General features: G+C 41.8%; 1 protein-coding gene across 3 annotated transcripts; it reads left to right on the top strand.

Moving 5' to 3' along the window:
- The first annotated feature begins 2,209 nt into the window (after positions 1–2,209).
- Positions 2,210–21,055, top strand: LOC140374023 (urokinase plasminogen activator surface receptor-like). 3 transcript variants are annotated; one of them, XM_072460785.1, is made up of 5 exons: positions 2,210–2,275; positions 2,638–2,748; positions 2,821–2,967; positions 3,519–3,632; positions 20,652–21,055. In XM_072460785.1, exons 1-5 carry the CDS (start codon positions 2,230–2,232, stop codon positions 20,846–20,848), a joined length of 615 nt encoding a protein of 204 aa, XP_072316886.1. In that variant the 5' UTR covers positions 2,210–2,229; the 3' UTR covers positions 20,849–21,055. The 3 variants fall into 3 exon arrangements, with proteins under 3 accessions (XP_072316886.1, XP_072316887.1, XP_072316885.1); XM_072460786.1 differs by lacking the exon at positions 20,652–21,055 and adding an exon at positions 3,873–4,225; XM_072460784.1 differs by lacking the exon at positions 20,652–21,055 and adding an exon at positions 3,863–4,225 and having other exon boundaries at positions 3,519–3,631.
- Positions 21,056–21,285: the final 230 nt, after the last annotated feature.

Here is a 21,285-nt window from a genome sequence, read left to right on the forward strand (position 1 = left end):
TTTCTTCTTTCGTTTTTCGGCACCGGGAGATATATTCCTCTGGACATGAGGACCACGCAGGGACCATGTTCTGTTGTGTTTATGTTTTGCTCTCGTTCTGCTCGCGCACAATGAAGTTGCCCAATCAGCGCAGGTTTGGTGTCTCGGTTGCCAGATTGTCATTACAAATACATGCGGTTTGTGCGTTATATGTTACCGCTGTGTGCGCTGCCGCGCCAGCAGCGCTACTACACTAGTGGCGCACGCTGCGCTTGCACTTCTCATAAGACGGGTTGCCAGATTGGGGGCCCTATTAACGCCTCGGGGCCCTACGCGGCTGCTTAGTTCGCTTATAGGCTGGGCCGGCCCTGCCCAAAGCGCAAACCAGGAGTTCCCCATAGGCACTAGTGCAATATAAATTAGTGGTGGTAGAATTAAAAGATTGTAATGGAAAATGCCGAAACTACCTGAGGACATGAGAACAGGGCGTCGACACGGCGCAATCTGAGATGGAAGTGGGAGGAGCAGAGGAAGAGGAAGTGGTAGAGGGGGGTTTTTATAGCGCGGAATGACACCTGCTGGCCAATTTGACTAAAGACAACCCATACTATCACACAAACTTGAAGAGAGAAAGTGGTCTCAGAATGAGAGCACTGCAGGTACAGCACACCAAATGTTTCATAGCATAACATAACACATGTTTGCTTCTGTTTTTTTAACGGTGTAATTGTCCTATTTAAGGTAAACAACTAGTGTTTTAGAAGCATGGGTGGTAAGGGATTGTCCATGCAAATAACCTAATTTGTGATTTTCAGCCTACACTCTCTGACTTCTGTTGCCACATGTGTATGTTCTGAACTGCAATGTCCTGCTGACTGTACTTGCTGTGTAACTATGAGAATATTTACCCACACAGGTTTGTGGCTTGTGCAGAATAAGAAACATTTCTAGAATTGAGACATAACACAAAATTTGTATTCTTTATTTTACAGGAAATAATAAAGATTATGATCACAGGTGAGAATTTGTTCCAAAGCTGATCATTGCAACAATGTCTCGTTGGAGTTGATAGAAACTTTGTCATGACCAAGTGCTGTGACACAGACAAATGTAACACTGAGCAGCCGCCCCTTCCTAAGTGCTTCTCTGTTGTCCTGACTTGACCTTGTTGTGTCTATAATGGATTTGAATCCATTCAAACTGCTATAGTTAACTTGCAAACCTCTTTGTGAACATGACCTGGTTCTATTCAGGGGCGGAGCAGGGGCATTTAGGGACTGTGGGGGCCCTCATAATAAACTGAGTAATGAGTTGCTGATAATATTACATCTAAAATGCACCAGAATTGGAAATGATATGATCCCCAGTGGATCATATCATTAGGATTGTGATTTAAGCAGTATATAAAATGAATTAGTTTATATCAAAATAAAACTGTAGAAATACATATTTTTTACAAGTTCGAAGGGTTTTGGGGGTATGGGGGCACCACTGAGCATTTCTGCAGCCCTGAATGCTACTATAAAGAGGCGGGCTATTCAGTTTTGCATTTTTGAACAGTCAATGGACCTGTTTCTATTTTAAAGGCGTTTTAGATCATTATTGCTGTGTTATGATGAAAGCAATTTTAAAATTATAATTGTTACATGCTGCAGTTTAATAATAAATACACAAAAAAACACCCTAAAGTTTCACTTATCACCTACTCCATTAGACTTTCACAAGGCTCTGAATTATGAATGACAATGCTTTGAGCAGGAGGAATATATCCGTCATTCTGCAGTCTATAAATCTATGCCATTTCCTATTCCAACCAAAGCACTGAATTTAATTTCCTGTGCACTCTCCTATTGTTTACAAAGAAAATTCTTCTATGAACTTTCAAATTAAAAAAATGTTCCTCTATGAGACATTTGATTTAGATGTTTGATTTGAGAGAAAGACATTATAATCTTGTAGTTGAAACATTTATTCACACTTACAGAATGCAGTGTTAGAATGAAAGACTTTTCAGTATATGCTTTTCTCACAATTGTTTTAACAATTACACAAAAAAATGACTGATATTAAAAATGCATGAACTGACAACACATTTGAACTCATCAGAGCCGTAAAAGAAGTGAAGATACTGTAAATGCAATTATGGCTAATGCATCGTCTCAAAACAGGGCGTGGTCTGAACTCTGAAGTTGATAAAAGCAGAGAATCAGAGAAAACTGCAGACTCATAGACGTAGGACACATCTCTAACATGCATCTGCGTCTTCTGATCATCGGGCTTGTGCTTTTTCCTCTAGGTAAGACATTTATAATCAGGCAGTTATGTTTTGTATTGTGTTATTTGTTGATTTGTACATACTAATCTCTGATCCAGGTATGATTATGGATTGGTTTTGAGAAAATACATTTCTTATTTAGAACTGGATTGGAATTGTACTGGTTTTGTTTAATGCTGGTTTAATCCTTGTCTAGACCAGGTTTATTTCTGATCTTGGTTTAGTTTAGTCCTGGTATAGATTAGTACCAAGCTAATAAAGTGTGTGCTCATTTATAGTTTAAATCATTCTGGTTGAGATCTGGTTGAGTTCTGGGTTTCGACCTGGCTTAGACTTTTTCCTCCTGTTTGTTGTGTTGCTGATATTTGTTTGTATTTCAACAGCTCACACTCTGAAGTGTCACCGGTGCATTGAGGGCTTCTCCGCCTGCCCTGAAATGCAATGTCCGGCTGAAAAGAATCAATGTGGAACAATAAGACTGATCACATATAATGGTGAGGGAGTTTATTGTTTAAGTTTGTTGTTAACGAAAAACGGAATGTGTGAAATTCAAACTTGTTTTGCAGGAAATTCAATGATTTCGGATTTTAAAAGTAAATCCTGTGCAGCTACTCAGGACTGTCTCCAAGGCTCTCTAAATGTTGGAGTGTCCAAATTTATTTTGACCAGCGAGTGCTGCAGTTCAGATCTCTGCAACAACAAAAATGCTCCAGGTAAATGCTCTTAATGTTTAAAAATGTTTTGAATTTTATTAATCAGCAAAGGTGTATAAATGACCTTGATCCTATGGTAAAAATGTTTGTGTAGTCTTTGATATTCTATCTCAGAAAAACTAAACAGCACTCTCCAAGAAATCTGTGTAATTTCCTCAGCAGCAGCTTTTATTATTAAATCATCTCACTGAGACATTTACAGAGTATTACCGACTAAAGCCGAACTGTTCCAATGAGCCAGGGCTGGAGGAACTCTCCTGATGAATTTTACTCAGCTCCTGGGCTCAAATGTTGCCAATAATGCACTGGAGAACCAGGTGTAAGTCCTAAACTGGCAAGTAAAAGTTGCAGGCTATATGTTCATAAATCAGGCACATAATAAGTAGTTTCAAAGTAATATATGTACAAAATTATCTTGTCATTTGCTCGAATAAAAGGACTTCCTCCTTTTATTATTTCCAAGCCTTGTCTAATAAAAATAATCGTGCCATTCCAGAATTTCAATATAAGATATTTGGAAACTAACTTGTGATTCTAATTGTGATCTAAAGAACCCCCCAAAACTAAGCCCAATGGAAAGAAATGTTACCGCTGTGATGGAAATGAAGACTGTAGAGGAACTGTGAACTGTGAAGGGGACGAGAACCAGTGCATCAAAGTATCAGGTAACCAGCACAATCCTGAAGTTACAGAGGTACCGCTCTAGACTCTAGTGGACTGAGGGCTGATTCAATCGATTCAATAAAGAAAGTCACTTCTCTATGAGAACTAAAATGTAATGTTTTTAAAAAGTGTAATTTGGAAATAAATGAAGTAAATAATAATAATTAATTGAGCCTATTATGTTTTCAAAATACACCTTTTTAAATATATGTTTTTATCAATATTATTTGTTGTGACAACAGGGAAGAAACCAGGGACTATGAAGGGCTGCGCTACCAAGAGCATGTGTTTGGCCAAAAACCTGAGCATCCCCGGCATCAGCAGCACAATCAGCTGCTGCGAGGGAAACTACTGCAATGGTGTTAATGGTTTAAGTGCTAGCCTCCTTGTACTTGCCACAATGCTAATGTCACTCTTTCTCTCCAAATAAATCAATTCAACATTGCAATGTGATGATCACATTTCTGGCTACTGGTGTTTTTTGTTCTCTGAAAATAGCATGTTTAGATTGTAAGAGTTAGGATTATGCATTTTAATATCAGCAACTCTGCTTCAGATAAACACTAGCTTGGCCAGATGTTTCTGAAACATACAGCACATCCAATAAACAGCAGGAGGCCGAGAACAGACCCCCGCAGCAAACTGACGGAACTGTCCATTAGTTCAGATATTGCTCCATTTACCTAAACAGAGTTCTCCCTTGAAGATGAGATGTGAACCATTTAACAGTGTTGTTGGCTAAATTGAACTGACGTAACATTCTTAGTAGGATATTATTATTATTGACTTTGTCTCAAAGACAATATTACCCCTTTCCTGTGTCTTTTAACTTTTTGCTGAACATATGAAATTATTAGGATTATGATTATGATTATTAGGCCCGAGCCGAAGGACGAGAATCGTCCCGGCAAAGGACTTATTAATATTGTATCCGGGGGCTGGAAAAACGCAAAAATCGAGTAGTAAACAAAGATGGATATGCTTGTAAGTGGTATAATTTTGAGTGAAGGTTTCGTGAAAAAATATTGAAAGACGGCTCAGTAACGCCACCTCAAAAATCGATTAACATGGGACAAATGGGAGCACGACCGCAAAAAAAGTTGCAGTAAAAATATGACGCTCACTCCAAAAAATTGTACATGTGAGAACATGTAAAAAATAATATTATGACCCCCGCCCTAAGTTATACAGGAAGTCGGCCATATTGGATCAAACACGGAGCTGACAAAAGTGCACCTTTCGTACTTTTGACTTTCATTTTCTCCTAGAGTTTTCTTAGAAAACACTTCAAAGGCCACAAGACACAAAACCCAAGATCAATTATATATTATGAAGTTGAAGCTGATACGCCTTCGGGTAAGGTCATTGTGAATTTTAAACAAAATTGCAAATTTAGGAATATTTAAAAAAATTATACGTGTTTGTGAAGATTTTGAATCTGAACGCAATGATATGCAAATGTAGTGACTAGCTTTAAAAAAAAAATGGCTCTCTAGCGCCATTTCCAAATTTTTATTTTTAAAAATTAATAAATGACAATTTGTTTGTCTTAGACAACTGAAAACATTTATAACAGGTTCATTTGTGACCAGGCACAATATGACAAAATCACTTGGCTCTAGCTTGATTTTTTATAGCGGAAAAACAATGTCCATAAAAAAGTTTCCGTTATTATTATTATTTTTCTCTCCCGAACCACCCCAATTTTGACCCCCTGAACGTTAACGAAAAGTCACATTTTTTTACCCAAAATTCAGGATAGGTGGATCGGTTTGTTTTTTTGGTGTTTAAAAAAATGAATGACGCAAAATGACTCACTAGCACCGCCTACAATTAAAAAAAAAATCGTAAAATTATGACACTTACTCCAAAAAATATTTCAAGTGAGGACATGTAAAAAATAATACTATGACCCCACCCTAAGTCGTACAGGAAGTTGGCCATATTGGATCAAACATGGCACTGACTCAAGTGCACCTCATCGTACATTTGGCATTTTCTCCCACAGTTTTCATTGAAAAAATTTCCAATTTGGCCACACGACACGAAACCCACGAGCAAATGTTATATATTTGAAGCTGATAAACCTTCGGGTGTGGTCATCGCGCATTCGGGTGCCGCGCGCGAGCGCAGCAGCACACTAAAATGCCCGCGGCGCACGCACGGATCTTAATACCTGGTGGCATTTTTTCAGCATGGTGGGGGCCAGCCGGTGCATGGCAGCATATTTTGAGCATGGCGGGTCCCGGCGGCAGCATGGTGGGCCATGCCAAAAGCCCTCAGTGAGAACACTGCGGTGTATTTATAAAGTGCTTGTCCACCTTCAAGGCATTCAAAGAGTAATGTGTATTATTCTAAGCCTGAGCCTTTCTGTGAGAGTATGTTTCTCCCCCTTTCTAGATTGATTTCCTCTGGCACTTCAAAACATGCACACAAGAATCCTCTGGCTAAGGTGGTCCTGACCAAGGAGTCTGACCAAGCTCAAGATTTTCCCCAGCGACTTTGAAGGAATTTAGAGGAAAGCAATTCTCTACAGGGACAGTAGAGAAGAAGACTTGTTGATCAGCAACTATTGTTATTATTATTTTATGATTATGATTATGATTATTATTATTGTAGGAACCATTTTGACTGCCTTTCATATGTGCACCTCCAGCCCCTATGGGGCACTGTTGTGTAGTTATTGGGTTTGGAAACCCCAGTATAAAGAGGGCTGGAAATTGGCATCAGGTGTTGGACGATGCAGAGGCATATGATTTTTGACCGTGTCTAATGCAGTTCCATATGTTCCTTGTGTTATTGTAGCAAAGGTGAGCCAAATAAATAAATTTTAACTATTTCCCTGGACTATTTTTTGATGCTTTGGAAGACACGTGTGCTTAAAACTTCTATACACCTTCAACCAGTAGTAGCTGTTTTTGGCAGGGCAAACTAGCCTCTACATTAAGTCAAAAATCAGCCTCATTCTACAAGAGGACTTCTGAGCTGTTTCCAACAAACATTTCTAATTTGGACTCCAATGGTGGCACATCAGAAACACACCACACATCTTCAAAGATGAAGCTACAGTTTCCTGTGGACGGGCCCAATTGCTGACAGCGCAGGGCATGGAATTTTAAACAAGATGTGTGATTCCGAAATATGAGGTGGAGTTAAGAAAATTGAGGGCGTGGTGTGGTGCATTCTGTGAAAGGCCAGAATCTTGACTAACTTCAAAACTAGTGCACCAGAGTCGTGTTACTATCCCCATATGGACAAGATAATCGTAAGGAAAAAACCTTCATGGGCATAAATAAAATGCATTATAAGTTATAGAATCATTAGTACGGACCAATTTTACGTGGTTAAATTGTTCTCCCACTCATGTAAACAGTGCTGTTCTGCATAACTCTTAAAGGTTGAATGGACAATTTTTTTGGCCCAAATCTGAGTCTTATTTCCCCGTGGGTTGGACTGCCAATTAGTCCTGCCACGTATCAATCATAAAACGCACCTACCGCTCACCTGCAGCCGCGTGCGGCTCGTCCCCACGTTTCCGCGTGTCTAAGCGCATTGATCTATCATAATATAGTTCCCTCAGTGTACGGGACAAAATGAAGACGGAGAAAGACTGTTCGAGCTGACGCAGAAGAAGACGGAAATCTACGGGAGACGAGAGATGCGATGCGTTCCGTCGCGCTAATAAACAAACGCACGTGTGTGTTGTATCGGTCCTGTTACGGCAGTTTCCTGTAAACAATGATCAAGTAAAGAGTAACCAGGCAATAACTTGAAGCAGAAACAGAGTCTCTCGGTCTCTCGGTCTCGGGGTGCACACCTGTTCGATTGTAGAAATGCAACAGTGAGCTTCGCCCTCTTCAGGGGTGGGCAAGAGGGTGGCAGGGTTAAGCTGTGTGCATCGTTTTACTGTGACGTTAGGTAATTCAAGCAAAACTGTGTTGTACCTGAGCCATCGGGAAGCAGAAAGATGCAAAGTTTTCTGTTCCAGCAGGATCAGAGAGACAGCATGTGGCACAAGCAGTGTTAGCTCAGCATAGCCCTCCAGATCACGCGAGGCCAAGACTGCTTTTTCAGCAGCCGCCACCGCGCGTAGACATCGTGGCATGCCGGCTGCAACGGGGTCCAGCTTAGCAGAGAAAAAAGCCACAGGTCGCAGGGAGCCCCCGTGCGCCTGTAAGAGGACAGAAGTCATGCAGCCGTTGCGTTCGTCAACAGTCTGTGTGAAAGGTCTTGTTGGGTCAGGTAACCCCAGAGTTGGAGGCTTCTGTAAAGCCATTTTCAACTCACAGAAAGCTTTGTCTGCTTCCTCTGTCCATGTCAGTTTGTCATTAGTCCTAAGGCCTTTTCCATGGATTAGTGCACCTAAAGGAGACTCCATTACAGAATAATTTGGAATGAACTGTCGACAATATGAACACATTCCTAGAAATGACATCAATTGTTTCTTAGTTATTGGTTTCGGAATATTCTGAATGGCTGAAACGCGCTTCGTCGTAATGCTTTTGCCATTTTTAGATATCACATGACCCAGAAATATTACTTCCTCTTTAACATATTGCAATTTTGAGAGACTGGCCTTGTGGCCTTCTGCATGCAAATGTTTGAGTAAGGTCACCGTATCTTGTTTACATTGGTCCTCGGTTTGCGAGCACAACAATATGTCATCCACATATTGTAGCAGGCAGCTACCTGGTGCCAGTCGCAAGGGAGCCAATGAATCTCGCAGCGCTGCATTGTACCATGTTGGAGAATGCACGAACCCCTGATACAGCCGTGTCAGAGTCCAGAGTCGATTCTGAAACTCGAAAGCAAACCAAAACTGCGAATCCTGGTGAACGGGGACAGAGAAAAAAGCATTAGCTAGATCCACAACTGTGAAATATTTTGCCTCTGGAGGAATCTGAGATAAGATAGTGTATGGGTTTGGCACCACAGCCACGACAGGGCTGTACATCGGGGGGGGGCTCCGTACCCCCCCCCGATTTACAAGGAACTATTACTCCCGCCTCCCTCAGGGCTTCAAACACCGGAGTAATACCTTCAACCGCCTCTGGGCGCAGAGGATATTGTGGATACTCTTAGCCCACAGGTATCGCCTCTGCCCCAGCCTGAGATAAAAAACAATCCGCTCCCGGAGCAGCGTATCTCTTATCAGTGGAAACACAGCGAAAGGAATGCAGAGGCGACTGTAAACACACCCGCCATGCGCCTGAAGACCGTGAAAATGTCACATTAGAGTTTGGAACACTATCCCAGTCCTCCGCCATAAAACATTGATGGACAAAATCCTGTACCTCCCCCCAATTAGCATTCTTTGGTTTTGATAATGCTACGTACAGATTTGAGTTTGACAGGCTAAAGTTTTTAAGTGAGTCGGGGAGTGACACGGAGACAACAGAAAAGTCTCTACCCCAGAATAAATGTTCAGTCTTTAAAAAGTCCTCACAGAATTCATTCCAACAAGCATCAAAATCACATTCTATTTCTGTTGCATCTGTGGGCAAACAAAACGAGCACTGCAATTCTCTCACATCCTTGAAGTCAACATTCTCATTGTGTGTCACTTTCTCATAGGCTAATGAAATTAACTGAATTGAGGAATTTGGGGACAATTTCCAAAAATAGTCATATTCAGGAGCCTCTGTACGCTCTGCCAGAAAATTTAAACCATGTACCAATTCTCTGTTATTTGTGACCTGCAGGCCGTCTGATGTGGAGATAAGGCAAATTCCTAATCGACACATCAGATCCCGTCCTATCAAGTTCACTGGACACACAAAGGGGAATAGAGAAATGAATGTTTGAACGAGTGACCACCGACATCAAAACATGTTAAAGGAGATGTGAAATGCTCCTTCGTTGTCTCACCAGAAGCTGATAATGAAAATGTGTAACGACCCCCCAGCCGAGGTTTTTTCGTTAGTGCAGAACATTTAATCACTGAATTTGTAGCCCCTGAATCCACCAAAAAATCATTTTTTTCCCCGTTAACGTTCAATTGGTACTCTGGAAATTTAGCTTTAGCTTGACTAATTTTAGAATAGGTACCCTCCGGTACCACTGCACATGCCTCAAGATAGGTGATTGCGTGTGTGAGTTGTGCCAGGTGCATGTTACCCTCTTGCAGGTGTTGTTGTGGGTGTTGTTCCGGTGCGTGTGTCGTTGAGCCAGTCGTCTCTGCTGCGTGCTCGGACCTGCCCCCTTCCGCCCCCGCCAGTCAATCCGACCCCCCATAATGTCCAGGAGCTGGAAGAGCTAAACATGGTTGAGTGGGCAGAGCTTGTTGTGATCTGAGTCCATGATTGGCCATGGACAGTTGTCCGTTAGCATAGTAAGGTCCAGGCTGCATAGTGGGGAGAAAATGTTGTGGTCTGGGTACGTGGGGGGTCGGTGCGTGATTTGCTGTGGGAAGTTGATCGTTAACATAAGGTCCGGGCTGCTGTGGTGCAGCTGTGCAGTCTCTGGCAAAGTGTCCGAACTGTCCACATGTGAAACACGCCCCCCTACGTTGTTCTCGTCTCCCACGCCCACGCCCACGGCCGCGTTGGTGATGCCCCTCTGGTCTACCGGAAAAAAAGTGTCAGTGTGGCCTCGTGTTGTTCCGTAGCCCGTTTCTCTTCCTTTTTTTTTTGTGTCTTTGAGATAAGCTTTTGCGCATGACGTGCATATCTGCGCAGGTCATCGAGCTTGGGCTGGTCAAGTCCACCAATATACAACTTTTCCACTTTGGCAAAAATGTCTGGAAGGATGCCAGGGCAGAGGGCCCGACAAAGGCTTTCTTCATATGCTGAGCCCGGTGTGTCTACCATGCCACTCTTTTCTTTATACAGAACGGAGAATCTATGAAAATAGTCGTCTGTGGTCTCGTCTGGCCTTTGTTTACACCCCAGGAGGGCTTCAGGGTCATATTTGATTGGAAAGGCCTCAGTGATGGCCGTATTCAGCCCCTTTATAGCCGCAATGTATCCCACATTGTGTTCATAGACTGGTTTGTCGGCCCGCATGTCATTAGGTGGAATGGCTCCATTAATTTTTGCAAAATCGCTTGTCCTCAGAGCAGATAGTAAAATTTTTCTACATTCTAACCCGGAAGGTCTTAGCTCTTGGCAAAATTCTTCGAATTCTCTAGCAAATGTAGTCCCATTGGGCACTGGGTTAGGCAGGGCTTTGGAGTTGGCCAGGACCTCCTCTGGGCTCCAGGGTCTATAAACAAACATCTGTCCCTCCGGGCCTGCCACCTCCACCATTGGCAAGGACATGTGTGGTCCAATATCTTGTCCTGTCCGTAGAAGGTTAGTCCAGTCCTTTCTACTTGAGCAGGTTTGGGTTTTTTGTATTTTACTTGCGTTGGCTCGATGCCCCCTGTGGCTCCGTCCTCCTCGAGTTCTGGTGGTGGGTTTGGGTGGGGTCGACCGCTGGGGTAGGCGTCCAGGTCGGTGTCGAGCAGCGCCGCAGAAAGACCGGTCAAATCTGGATAAAGAGAAGGCATAGACGAAGTGATCCGTTCTCCCAGTTGTGGCGGTGTGAGTGTGAGTGCGTGTGTGCGTGGGCGCGCACCAGCCGTGTGTGTGCTGGTGTCTGCTATGCGATAAGGGTTGGCAGCAGTATGTGAATATTGCGGCGGTTTTCGACTCTCTCCTTCTTCCTCACATTCAACCTTCACAGTCAATTGTTTACATAGTCTCTTTCGCTCACGTGACTCAGCTTCCGTCTCCCACACTTTTACCCACTTCTCGTGTTTCCGCACCCACTTAACCGATTCACTTGATACTTTTTTAGATTTTAACAGCTTCTCTTGTGCTTCCTCTAAGTTTGTTTTAAGTTTTGCAATTTGACTCATGCTTAAAGACCCTCCTACTGGGAACCCACATTTTTCAGTCCAAATCGGCAAGCATTCTAAACACTCCGCCCCATACTTGTTTGACATTATCAACATTACTGGTGTCTCAGGAATTTTTACACACTTCGATTGATTTTTCCCCATTTTGTAACCGTACGTTAAGTCAAAATCACACGTCTGTGTTATGCTAAATCGTACCTTCCACTCTTCTTTAGTCTAGGGTCCACCACTCGCTAAGACTATTTTTACCCCAGGCAAAACTAGACTACAAGACAATTTTTAAATTGCTTTAGCTAGTGAAATAAGTGGGCTCTTCTCTGCAGTGGCCTTCTGCTGACTGATTATGGTTATCTCGAGTGTGTTATAAAAACAAACAATGTCCTCCTACAGACACCAGTAAATGTAACTTTAGCAAAATATCACAAGAAATATTCAAAACAGATCCGAGAGTAAAACAAAGTACCAAAAAAAAAAATTACAAAAACAGATTAATACCCTATGATTTCGACCTAGTTGAGAGAGACAAAAAAAAGACTCACCGCGGTGGTTGTTTTCGAATCCGAACGTCGGCGCTCCCCTCCTCCGGGCCGGTGACGCAGGCCTCCCGTCTCAAACCGTGGAGAGTGGAGGCTGGAATGTGGTGTTCCAGGTGGCCAGCCCTGCTTCACACGAACCCGGAAAAGATGGACCGCCGCCGAAGGATCCGTCGTTCGTAAGACGCCAAATTGTTACGGCAGTTTCCTGTAAACAATGATCAAGTAAAGAGTAACCAGGCAATAACTTGAAGCAGAAACAGAGTCTCTCGGTCTCTCTCAAAAGGTGGAAGTTTATTCACGTGCACAGTGGATAAACACCCTCTCTCTCCCTAAGACAAGTTCGTTCTGTCCCTACCTAACTTTACAATTTACAAAGTACACCTTTTATAGGTGGTAACAAACATAACATAATCACAACCCAAATCAGCTCAAAAAGAGATAGACCAGACTATCACGTCTGTGACGGTTCCAGCCATCTCTTCAGAGGTTTAATCAAAGACCATTTCCACACTGAATCCGGTCCTGACGCATTAATTGATGATTAAGAGGCGCCGGACAGTAGATATTCAGTATAATCAGGACCTCATATTCTTATCCCATCTGCACACAGGAGAACAACAAAGATATTAATTCCGTGACATGTCATGGCCTAAAACAACATTAGAATGACATGACATGACCCATTTTCTGCCATTACAATATTCCGAGACCGGATCTGAAAGAGGAGCCACTTGTTAACTCTGACTTGTTTTTTTATGTAGATGGATCAGCGTCTCGAGACACCAACACGGGACAGAACCGTGTTGGCTTTGCAGTATGCTCTGAGTGGGATGTGGCGGCCCACTGCCCTCTCATTTCTCTGCACAGACTGCAGAATTGGTGGCTCTGACAGTCGCATGCACATTGGCGAAGGGTCAGTCCGTCACAATTTTCACAGACTCTTGCTATGCGTTTGGTGTATGCCACGACTGGGCGGGGTTGTGGCGACACAGGAACTTTTTGAAATCGGATGGTAAGCCTATTCTGAACTGCACGCACGTTGGGGAACTCCTGACGGCGATCTTGCTCCCATCTGATATTGCTATATGCAAATGTCAAGCTCATACTAACAGAACTGACCCAATTTCACAGGGAAACAGCAGAGCGGACAAGGCAGCCAAGGCCGCATCTTATCTCTGCAGACAAGAGCAAAATGAATGTTTTGTGTCTAATAACACTTCTCTTCCAGAGTCCTTATCAGCCATGCAGGAATTCTCCACGTCAGAGGAAATCTCTGTGTGGAAGAAGGCGGGGGCTGAGAAGTGTGATGGCATTTGGGTTGGGCCTAACAAAAAAACCTGTTTACCTAAACATTTCTTCAGGCAGATGGCGCTGATCTCAAATGGACGGGACCATGCGTCAAAAGGGGGGATGGTGACGGCTGTGGGACAGAATTGGTTCACGAAAGGTTTTACCTTTTATGCCCAAACATTTTGTCAATCTTGTGCTATCTGTGTAAACAATAATCCAGGTAGAGCAAGACAAATTCCACAGGCGGCACACCCACCGCCAGAAAGACCTTTTGGGCATATGCAAATGGATTTCATTGAGCTTAATCCATCAGAAGGCAAGAAATTCTGTTTAGTGTTTGTTGACATCTGGTCACGTTATGTCGAGGCGTTTCCTTGTAAACATGCCTCCAGCAACGCAGTGGTTAAAGCTCTGATTACAGAGATTGTGCCACGCTGGGGCGTTCCTGAAAAAATTTCAAGTGACAATGGCAGCCACTTTGTAGCAAAAGTGATAGAGGAGGTGGGTCAATTTCTGGGCATCGATCTCCGAAAACATACTTCTTATCACCCAGAATCTTATGGTCTCGCCGAGAGATGTAACGGGACACTCAAAACAAAACTGACCAAAATATGTGAGCAAACTGGACTCTCCTGGGTTAACGCACTGCCACTGGCGTTGATGTGCATGAGAATGCGGGTACAGGCAAGATGTAACATGAGTCCATTTGAAATCCTGTTTGCTCGCCCACCTAACATAGGCCTCGACCCACCTCCGCCACGAGATCTGCCCGATTCCTCCCTGTGCGACGACTCAATGCTAGCTTACTGTAAAGAATTGGATGACCTGTTGTCCTCAATTTTTGCACAGGTGAAAGCCGCTCTCCCAAAGGCAGCAGAAGCTGTCCTCCACAACTTCAAACCAGGTGACTGGATCTTGATCCGAGAGCCGAGGAGGAAAAGGTGGTGTTCCAAAAGGTGGATTGGCCCAGTCCAGGTCCTCCTCATCACTCACACCGCAGTGAAAGTCGCAGAACGGGGCACCTGGGTTCACGCATCTCACTGCCGAGCCATCTTCAGCACACCTGCGGAGATCAACGACAACGCGGGTGTCGGTCCACTCGTGGGTCGGACACAAGGGGCAACCACAGAGGACGTCGTGGGACCTTTTTGCAACGATCTCAAGTTCGAGAAAGTCGGGGTCCGAGCAGGTCGTAAACCTCGAAAGGCACCAGAGCCCACTGATCGAGTGCTCCGAGCACGGGGCACGTTGCCAAAACCCGGCGCGGTTTAAAGCTCCACGTTCTTCTGCATCGTCTGGTAATATCTACACAAATACTGCCTTCATCGTCTTCATGATTCCTGAGGCTCACCCGGCTCCTCCTGGGGGGAGGAGTCCCCCGGAGCGTCAGAGCTCTAAATGGTATCTGACCGACAGAAAGGTCGAGCTCAACATCAGGTTGCTGAACTATAGAATAATGATTTATGCACTGGGTCTGTCAATAGTTCTGGCGTTGGGAATAATATGGTTTATCACTCTGCCTAGCTGGATGTGGCCCCACAGAGAAAACAGAGTAGACCGTAACACTCGTACACTGCACTATGACGACACATCCAAGATCGAGTCTCTCACAGACACTTATAACCATTCCACCGTCTATACACTAAACTATTGGTATCGATACTAAATATGTAGCCGACAGTCACAAGCGGAGAGATTGTTATGTATGTACACACATGCCCATGGCAACCAACTCCCCACACGTGCTCCCTCTCCCTGTGCCTAATTTATCCAACATGTTACCTGGCACTCTAATTTCTAGAGATAATGTTAAACTTCTGAGTAGGATAGTTTGGTCTGCGTGGAGAACGGTAATTCCTCTTCTTCCACGCAAGATTAAGTTCCGACCTCAGATTCACATCAGACCTCCTAAAAATGTAAAACTAGGGCCGCTTTTTGGACCAGTCCACATTCGACCTGGCTCTAAATTTACATGCTTTGCACAGACTATTGCATCCACCTTATCTATCGGTCCAGGATCTGAACTTAAACCACTCCATGTAGGGCAAATCCTTGATTTATATTGTTCCACAGTGTATGTCCCGTGCACTTATCTGGTGAACAACACCCACTTGAGCACCCACCTGAATAATTCTCAGGCGGGCCCCAAAACCACATGTGCACCTTACTACACTGTTCCAGACATTTTAGGGACCGTTCCAAAAGAGGAGTACATGTTTCTTTGTGGATATTACATGTATGAATGTCTTCCGGCGGGATGGGTTGGCCGATGCGCAGCTGTGATTCCTTCAGATCATTCATACATAATATCCAGCATACCACATCACACACCCAGGACACAAAGGGATCTGGCATCTCATGACGCTGTTTGGGGGTCTGACGTGCCAGATGACCATAAAATTTGGACTACGGGGGAAAAGGTCCTATTTGCATTGTTCCCAAGTGTGGGAGTGGGTAAATTGATGTTGCGTATGGAGACTCTTAGCTATAGATTTACTGCTTTTATAAACACAACATTAGCTACTTTCGAGGCAGAGAGAGAGGAGATGCATGCACTTCGCGCAGTAGCACTTCAAAATCGTATTGTGCTGGATCAGATAACGGCCTCCAGTGGGGGGGTGTGCACTTTACTAAAAGGGAGCTGCTGTACCTACATTCCTGCTAATGATGAGGATGGGGGTGCGATCCAACAGGGTCTCGCAAATTTGACCAAACTCCGTAATCTCATGGAATCTGAAACTGTCACTGCCACTCACCCTTTTTCTGTGTTAGGATGGGCTCTTACTTCCTGGCGTGACGTGCTCATAAATTTTGGCATTATTGTAGGGGTAATCTTGATTCTGTTTTCTTGTGTTCTCCCATGTTTGTTCAAAGCGATTGGTAAAATGGTTTCTGCTCAATGTGTGTCTGTTCAGGTTCCAGGGCCAGATAGAGACGCGTCTAAGCAAGACACAGGCTACATTAGCGATTCAGATGATGATTCAATCATCAAGGGAATGAGACCTTAAGCCAGTAACGGCATAAACAAGAGCAGAGGCAAATAAAACTTTAACAGTTTTATTTCTTTTAAACTGTTTTTAAAATCACAGATTCAAAGGGAAATTGTAATGACTTAAATTAAGACAAGAGATAGACTGAAATCTTTATTTTGATGAAATTAATCAAGCATTTTTTTTTTCTTCCAGAAGTCGGCATCAGCCTGTCCGTCCTGAGCCCCATTCACAGGGGAATTCCTCCAGGTTTCTACTTTTATCCCAAAGTTGTTTTGTGGTTTTCTCCTACTCAGGTTTTCTACTTTTATCCCAAAGAGGTTTGGTAGTTTTTTCCTGGCCGGTGGAGGGGGTCTCGGGACGGGGGAGCTGGGGTTGACTTTATTAATATTTTTTATTAATAATTTTATCTATTTTTTATTATTATTATTATTTTGATTATTATTTTGATTATTATTTTATTTCTAATTTCAAGGGTTACATTTTATTAATTAGTGTTTTTAATCATTAAATTGGTCATTTTTATTAATATTTTTTTTTGATAATTTATCTAATTATTGTTATTATTCATTTTTTGTTGTGTTATTAATTATTAATTAATATTTTCTCTGATTGGTAATTGATTGATGATATGATATTAAACAGGGGTTTAAGATAATCAAAAGAGTGGTATTGTAATGGCAGAAAATGGGTCATGTCATGTCATTCTAATGTTGTTTTAGGCCATGACATGTCACGGAATTAATATCTTTGTTGTTCTCCTGTGTGCAGATGGGATAAGAATATGAGGTCCTGATTATACTGAATATCTACTGTCCGGCGCCTCTTAATCATCAATTAATTTATCTTAATGCGTCAGGACCGGATTCAGTGTGGAAATGGTCTTTGATTAAACCTCTGAAGAGATGGCTGGAACCGTCACAGACGTGATAATCTGGTCTATCTCTTTTTGAGCTGATTTGGGTTGTGATTATGTTATGTTTGTTACCACCTATAAAAGGTGTACTTTGTAAATTGTAAAGTTAGGTAGGGACAGAACGAACTTGTCTTAGGGAGAGAGAGGGTGTTTATCCACTGTGCACGTGAATAAACTTCCACCTTTTGAGAGAGACCGAGAGACTCTGTTTCTGCTTCAAGTTATTGCCTGGTTACTCTTTACTTGATCATTGTTTACAGGAAATTGCCGTAACAGTCCGCACGGGAGAGTGCGCATGCGCACTTCCGCCTGAGTTCTCAAATCGCCAAATAATCGTCTATTGCATCTTAAAGCTCTTTGCTGGACACATCCCCCTTCGGCGTTGGACATTTGTTACTGCGCAGTCTGGGCCAGACTGGACCGTGTAGACTTGCATATGCTCAGCTCAGACAGAAACGTCTATTTGGGAAACTGGATAATTCCCCATGTGGGGACTTGTGGCTGATTATTTAATTTCATGTCAATAGATGTGGAAAGTTATGGCAAATCTGTATTATGTCTCACACACAAAATGTATTTTATTGTGAAAGGGTGAAGGAAGTAGTAGAGGGGTGAGGGTATTTAACCTAATTCTTGTTGCACAGGTGTGGTTGATTGATGGAAGTAAATAAAGAAGAGAATAACACGTACATTTTGTCTGCTTATTCAGTACTTAAAAAAAAAAAAGTGGCGGTGCCAGTTCAATCCAAAATGGCTGAATTCCTGTGCGTCATACAACGATGCTGCCTGTTTGTGCATTACTCGTCACAGGGAGTTCTATCGCGAGTTCCAAATTTCATGATGTGCCTAGGCCAAAGTTGATGTGTCTCATTTCCTTGCTTTTTTGCTATAGCTATAGCTGTTGAGTCAGGTCACGTCGGACAATCTTGCGAGCTGAATATTCTAAAAATAATTGCCTCTATAACCCCCTTTGGAACTTTTTGTAGATATTCAGGAAGTCAAAAATGCGATAACTGAACAAAAAAAAAGAAAAAAAAAAGAAACCGACGAACAAAAATGGGGACATATTATGTAAAATTGACTTTTTATTTATTAGACAGGAAATGTAGCATGAAATGGGGGATGAGAGAGTAAATCGTCGGAGTCGGGATTCGAAGACACTACGTCCGGCTGCATTTGGAGCCTGGCATATGTGTGCTGTGCCTTAACCACTCTACCACCGGACAGCGCGCCGTATATGATTTCACTTGCCTGTTCAGCCAGTCAGTTGGTAATGTAGTATGTCAAAACATGTTTGGACTGGCTGCTTGGGCAATTATTACAACGTATTATAAGCACTTTTTCCTCTTGTTTAACTTGAAGGACTGAATTTCCTGAATTTCCACTCTCATGTCAAAACTTGGGTCATTTCTTAGAGATAAGAAAGTGGATTTTGAATAGCTTATTTAGTATTTGAGAAGAACAGATCTTACCCAAAACATATAAAAGCATATAAAACAACAAATCCTTCTGTCTAATTAGTCAAATTCTCATACAGTACAAGACTGAAAAGTTTGGAGTGTGTCTGATGGTTTGGTCCAAACCAAGTGTCATTATTTAAGGTGTAAAATGATGTACAATCAATGGCTAAATATTTTGATGCAGATTGGACAATGTATCTGGAGAGCGCAAAAAAAAAAAGGATTTGCCTGTAGTGTGTCGCCTCAAACCAGGGCCTGGTCTGAAGTTGATAAAAGTTCCCATCAGAGAAAACTGCCGATGTATAGACCTGTAGACCCATCTCCAACATGCAGCTGTGTATTCTGATCATCGGACTTGTGCTTTTTCCACAAGGTAGAGCATTTATAATTGTGCAGTTATGTATTGTATAAATTGCTTAATCCATAAACTTGTACAAATACCAGGGCATAAAAAGAATAGAATTAGTCAGAAGTAAAAATGTCTCCTATGACTTGGTTTAGTCCTAGTGTAAGACTCGTTCTTGTGTGTACTTGAGGGTGTGAAAGAATTGCCAGGAGAAGGACAGCTCCTCAGGAAAGCTTTTACTTCGGCTCCGATCTTCATCCTGCTCTTTTAACAAAACCATCTCAACCCACGTGACCTCCTCACAGCAATATTATTACGCCCCACAAATAGTTCAATCATATACAAAAATATAAATCGTGTTGCACTAGTTTAGAACTGAATCCTGATTATAATTATTTTTGTTCAGTCCTGGTATTATTCTAGATTAGTGTTAAGAAAATTACATTGTTTACCATTTCAGAACAGGATTAAAAATTGTTTTGGTTGAGTTTAGTCCTGGCTTTATTTTGGCTTCATCCTGGTTTGAAAACGGTGTATTCCTGAATCGTGAAAGTCTTGATTTAGTTCTGATATTATACATAATTAATCAAATTTATTTTATGTTGACTCATTTATAACTGGATCTAAATTGTGTAATTTTTTATTTTTTTTTAACCTCCTGTTTGTTTCTCAGTTGCATTGAGGATTTCTCCTCGTGTTTTGAAATACAATGTCCGGCTGAAAAGAATCAATGTGGAAACATAAGACTGATCACATATTATGGTGAGGGAGTTTATTGTTTAAGTTTGTTGTTAACTAAAAACGGAACGTGTGATATTCAAACTTGTTTTACAGAAAATTCAATGATTTCGGATTTGAAAACTAAATCCTGTGCAGCTACTCAGGACTGTCTCCAAGGCTCTCTAAATGTTGGGGTGACAAAATTTATTTTTACCAGCGAGTGCTGCAGTTCAGATCTCTGCAACAAGAAAAATGCTCCAGGTAAATGCTCTTAATGTTTAAATGAGTTGAATTTTATTAATCAGCAAAGGTGTATATATTACTCAAATCCCATGGTAAAATCCCATTGTATGCAATTAAATGTTCAATGTATTTATTTTTTAAATGTCATTATCTTTGATTGTGGAATAAAGATCCTCCCAAAACTAAGCCCAATGGAAAGAAATGTTACAGCTGTGATGGAAATGAAGACTGCAGAGGAACTGTGAACTGTGAAGGGGACGAGAACCAGTGCATCAAAGCATCAGGTAAAAGCTCAGTCCTTGGGTTTCAGATTGGTGAGAAATTAGGACCTTTGACATTTTATATATCACAATTTTGAATGGGAAACATTTCTCAAAATGTTGCATACAGAGAAGCTGCAACGCATGATTATTCATCAAAGTCAGTCATTTTCAGTACAAGTTACTTACTGTACTGGACATTTATTATATTTATTGATGAATCAGGAGAACTTCATGTTTTTCAATCTAGTCTCTAATCTTATTAAAATAACAAAAAGTCTTTAAAAAGTTATTTTTATTATTATAATAATAATATTTATTATTACTATTATTATAAGTAGTAATCAATAATTAGGCAAAAAAAATATTTAATTATTATTAATACAGATTGAAATATGTTTCATTCAATTATATTTCTAGTAACAGCAGGTGGGATAACACAAACCCTGAAGGGCTGTGCAACCAGGAACATTTGTTCAGCCACTTGGAGCATCCCCGGCGTCAACAGCAAAATCAACTGCTGCGAGGGAAACTACTGCAATGGTGTTAATGGTGTAAGAGCTAGCCTCTTGGTACTAGCCACAATGCTAATGTCACACTTTTTTCTCTCCAAATAATCAATTCAACATTGTGTTGTGATATGTTTTGTCATTTTGTTCACTGCAGCTATAGCACCTTCATGGTTAGATTGTATAAATGTTATAATTATGTTCTTAAAAGAAAGCAACTATCTTATAATGCAGCAAATAAATGATACTGTTCATATAAACTTCAATGTAGGCTATTTCACAAGAGCTGAATAAAGTTTCTTTCTGCGAAACAAAGAGTTGCCTGCGGTTATTATGGCTGCTGTATAATGAGGCCTTTTCACCCAAGAATCCTGCAATAAATAACATTATGACCAAACATTTTTCTACTATAGAGTATCAACACATAATACTTACAGAGTGGAAACTGTTTCTCAGTTGATCTCTCTCAGGGCATGAGCACCTCTGCAGACACTGGTTCAAAAATATAATTATATATATATACCTTAGTAATGCTGGGTTGGACC

This window comes from Eucyclogobius newberryi, unplaced genomic scaffold (assembly GCF_026437365.1).
Source record: "Eucyclogobius newberryi isolate DKJ021-1_F unplaced genomic scaffold, fEucNew1.0.hap1 SCAF_3, whole genome shotgun sequence".
Classification (NCBI taxonomy): Eukaryota; Metazoa; Chordata; class Actinopteri; order Gobiiformes; family Gobiidae; genus Eucyclogobius; species Eucyclogobius newberryi.

Excerpts from the sequence above, each read along its gene's own strand:
- LOC140374023 (XM_072460785.1), top strand. The coding sequence starts at position 2,230 with ATGCATCTGCGTCTTCTGATCATCGGGCTTGTGCTTTTTCCTCTAG. Across the intron at positions 2,968-3,518 it reads CAACAACAAAAATGCTCCAG|AACCCCCCAAAACTAAGCCC; the intron begins GTAAATGCTCTT and ends TGTGATCTAAAG. Across the intron at positions 3,633-20,651 it reads CCAGTGCATCAAAGTATCAG|TAACAGCAGGTGGGATAACA; the intron begins GTAACCAGCACA and ends TTATATTTCTAG.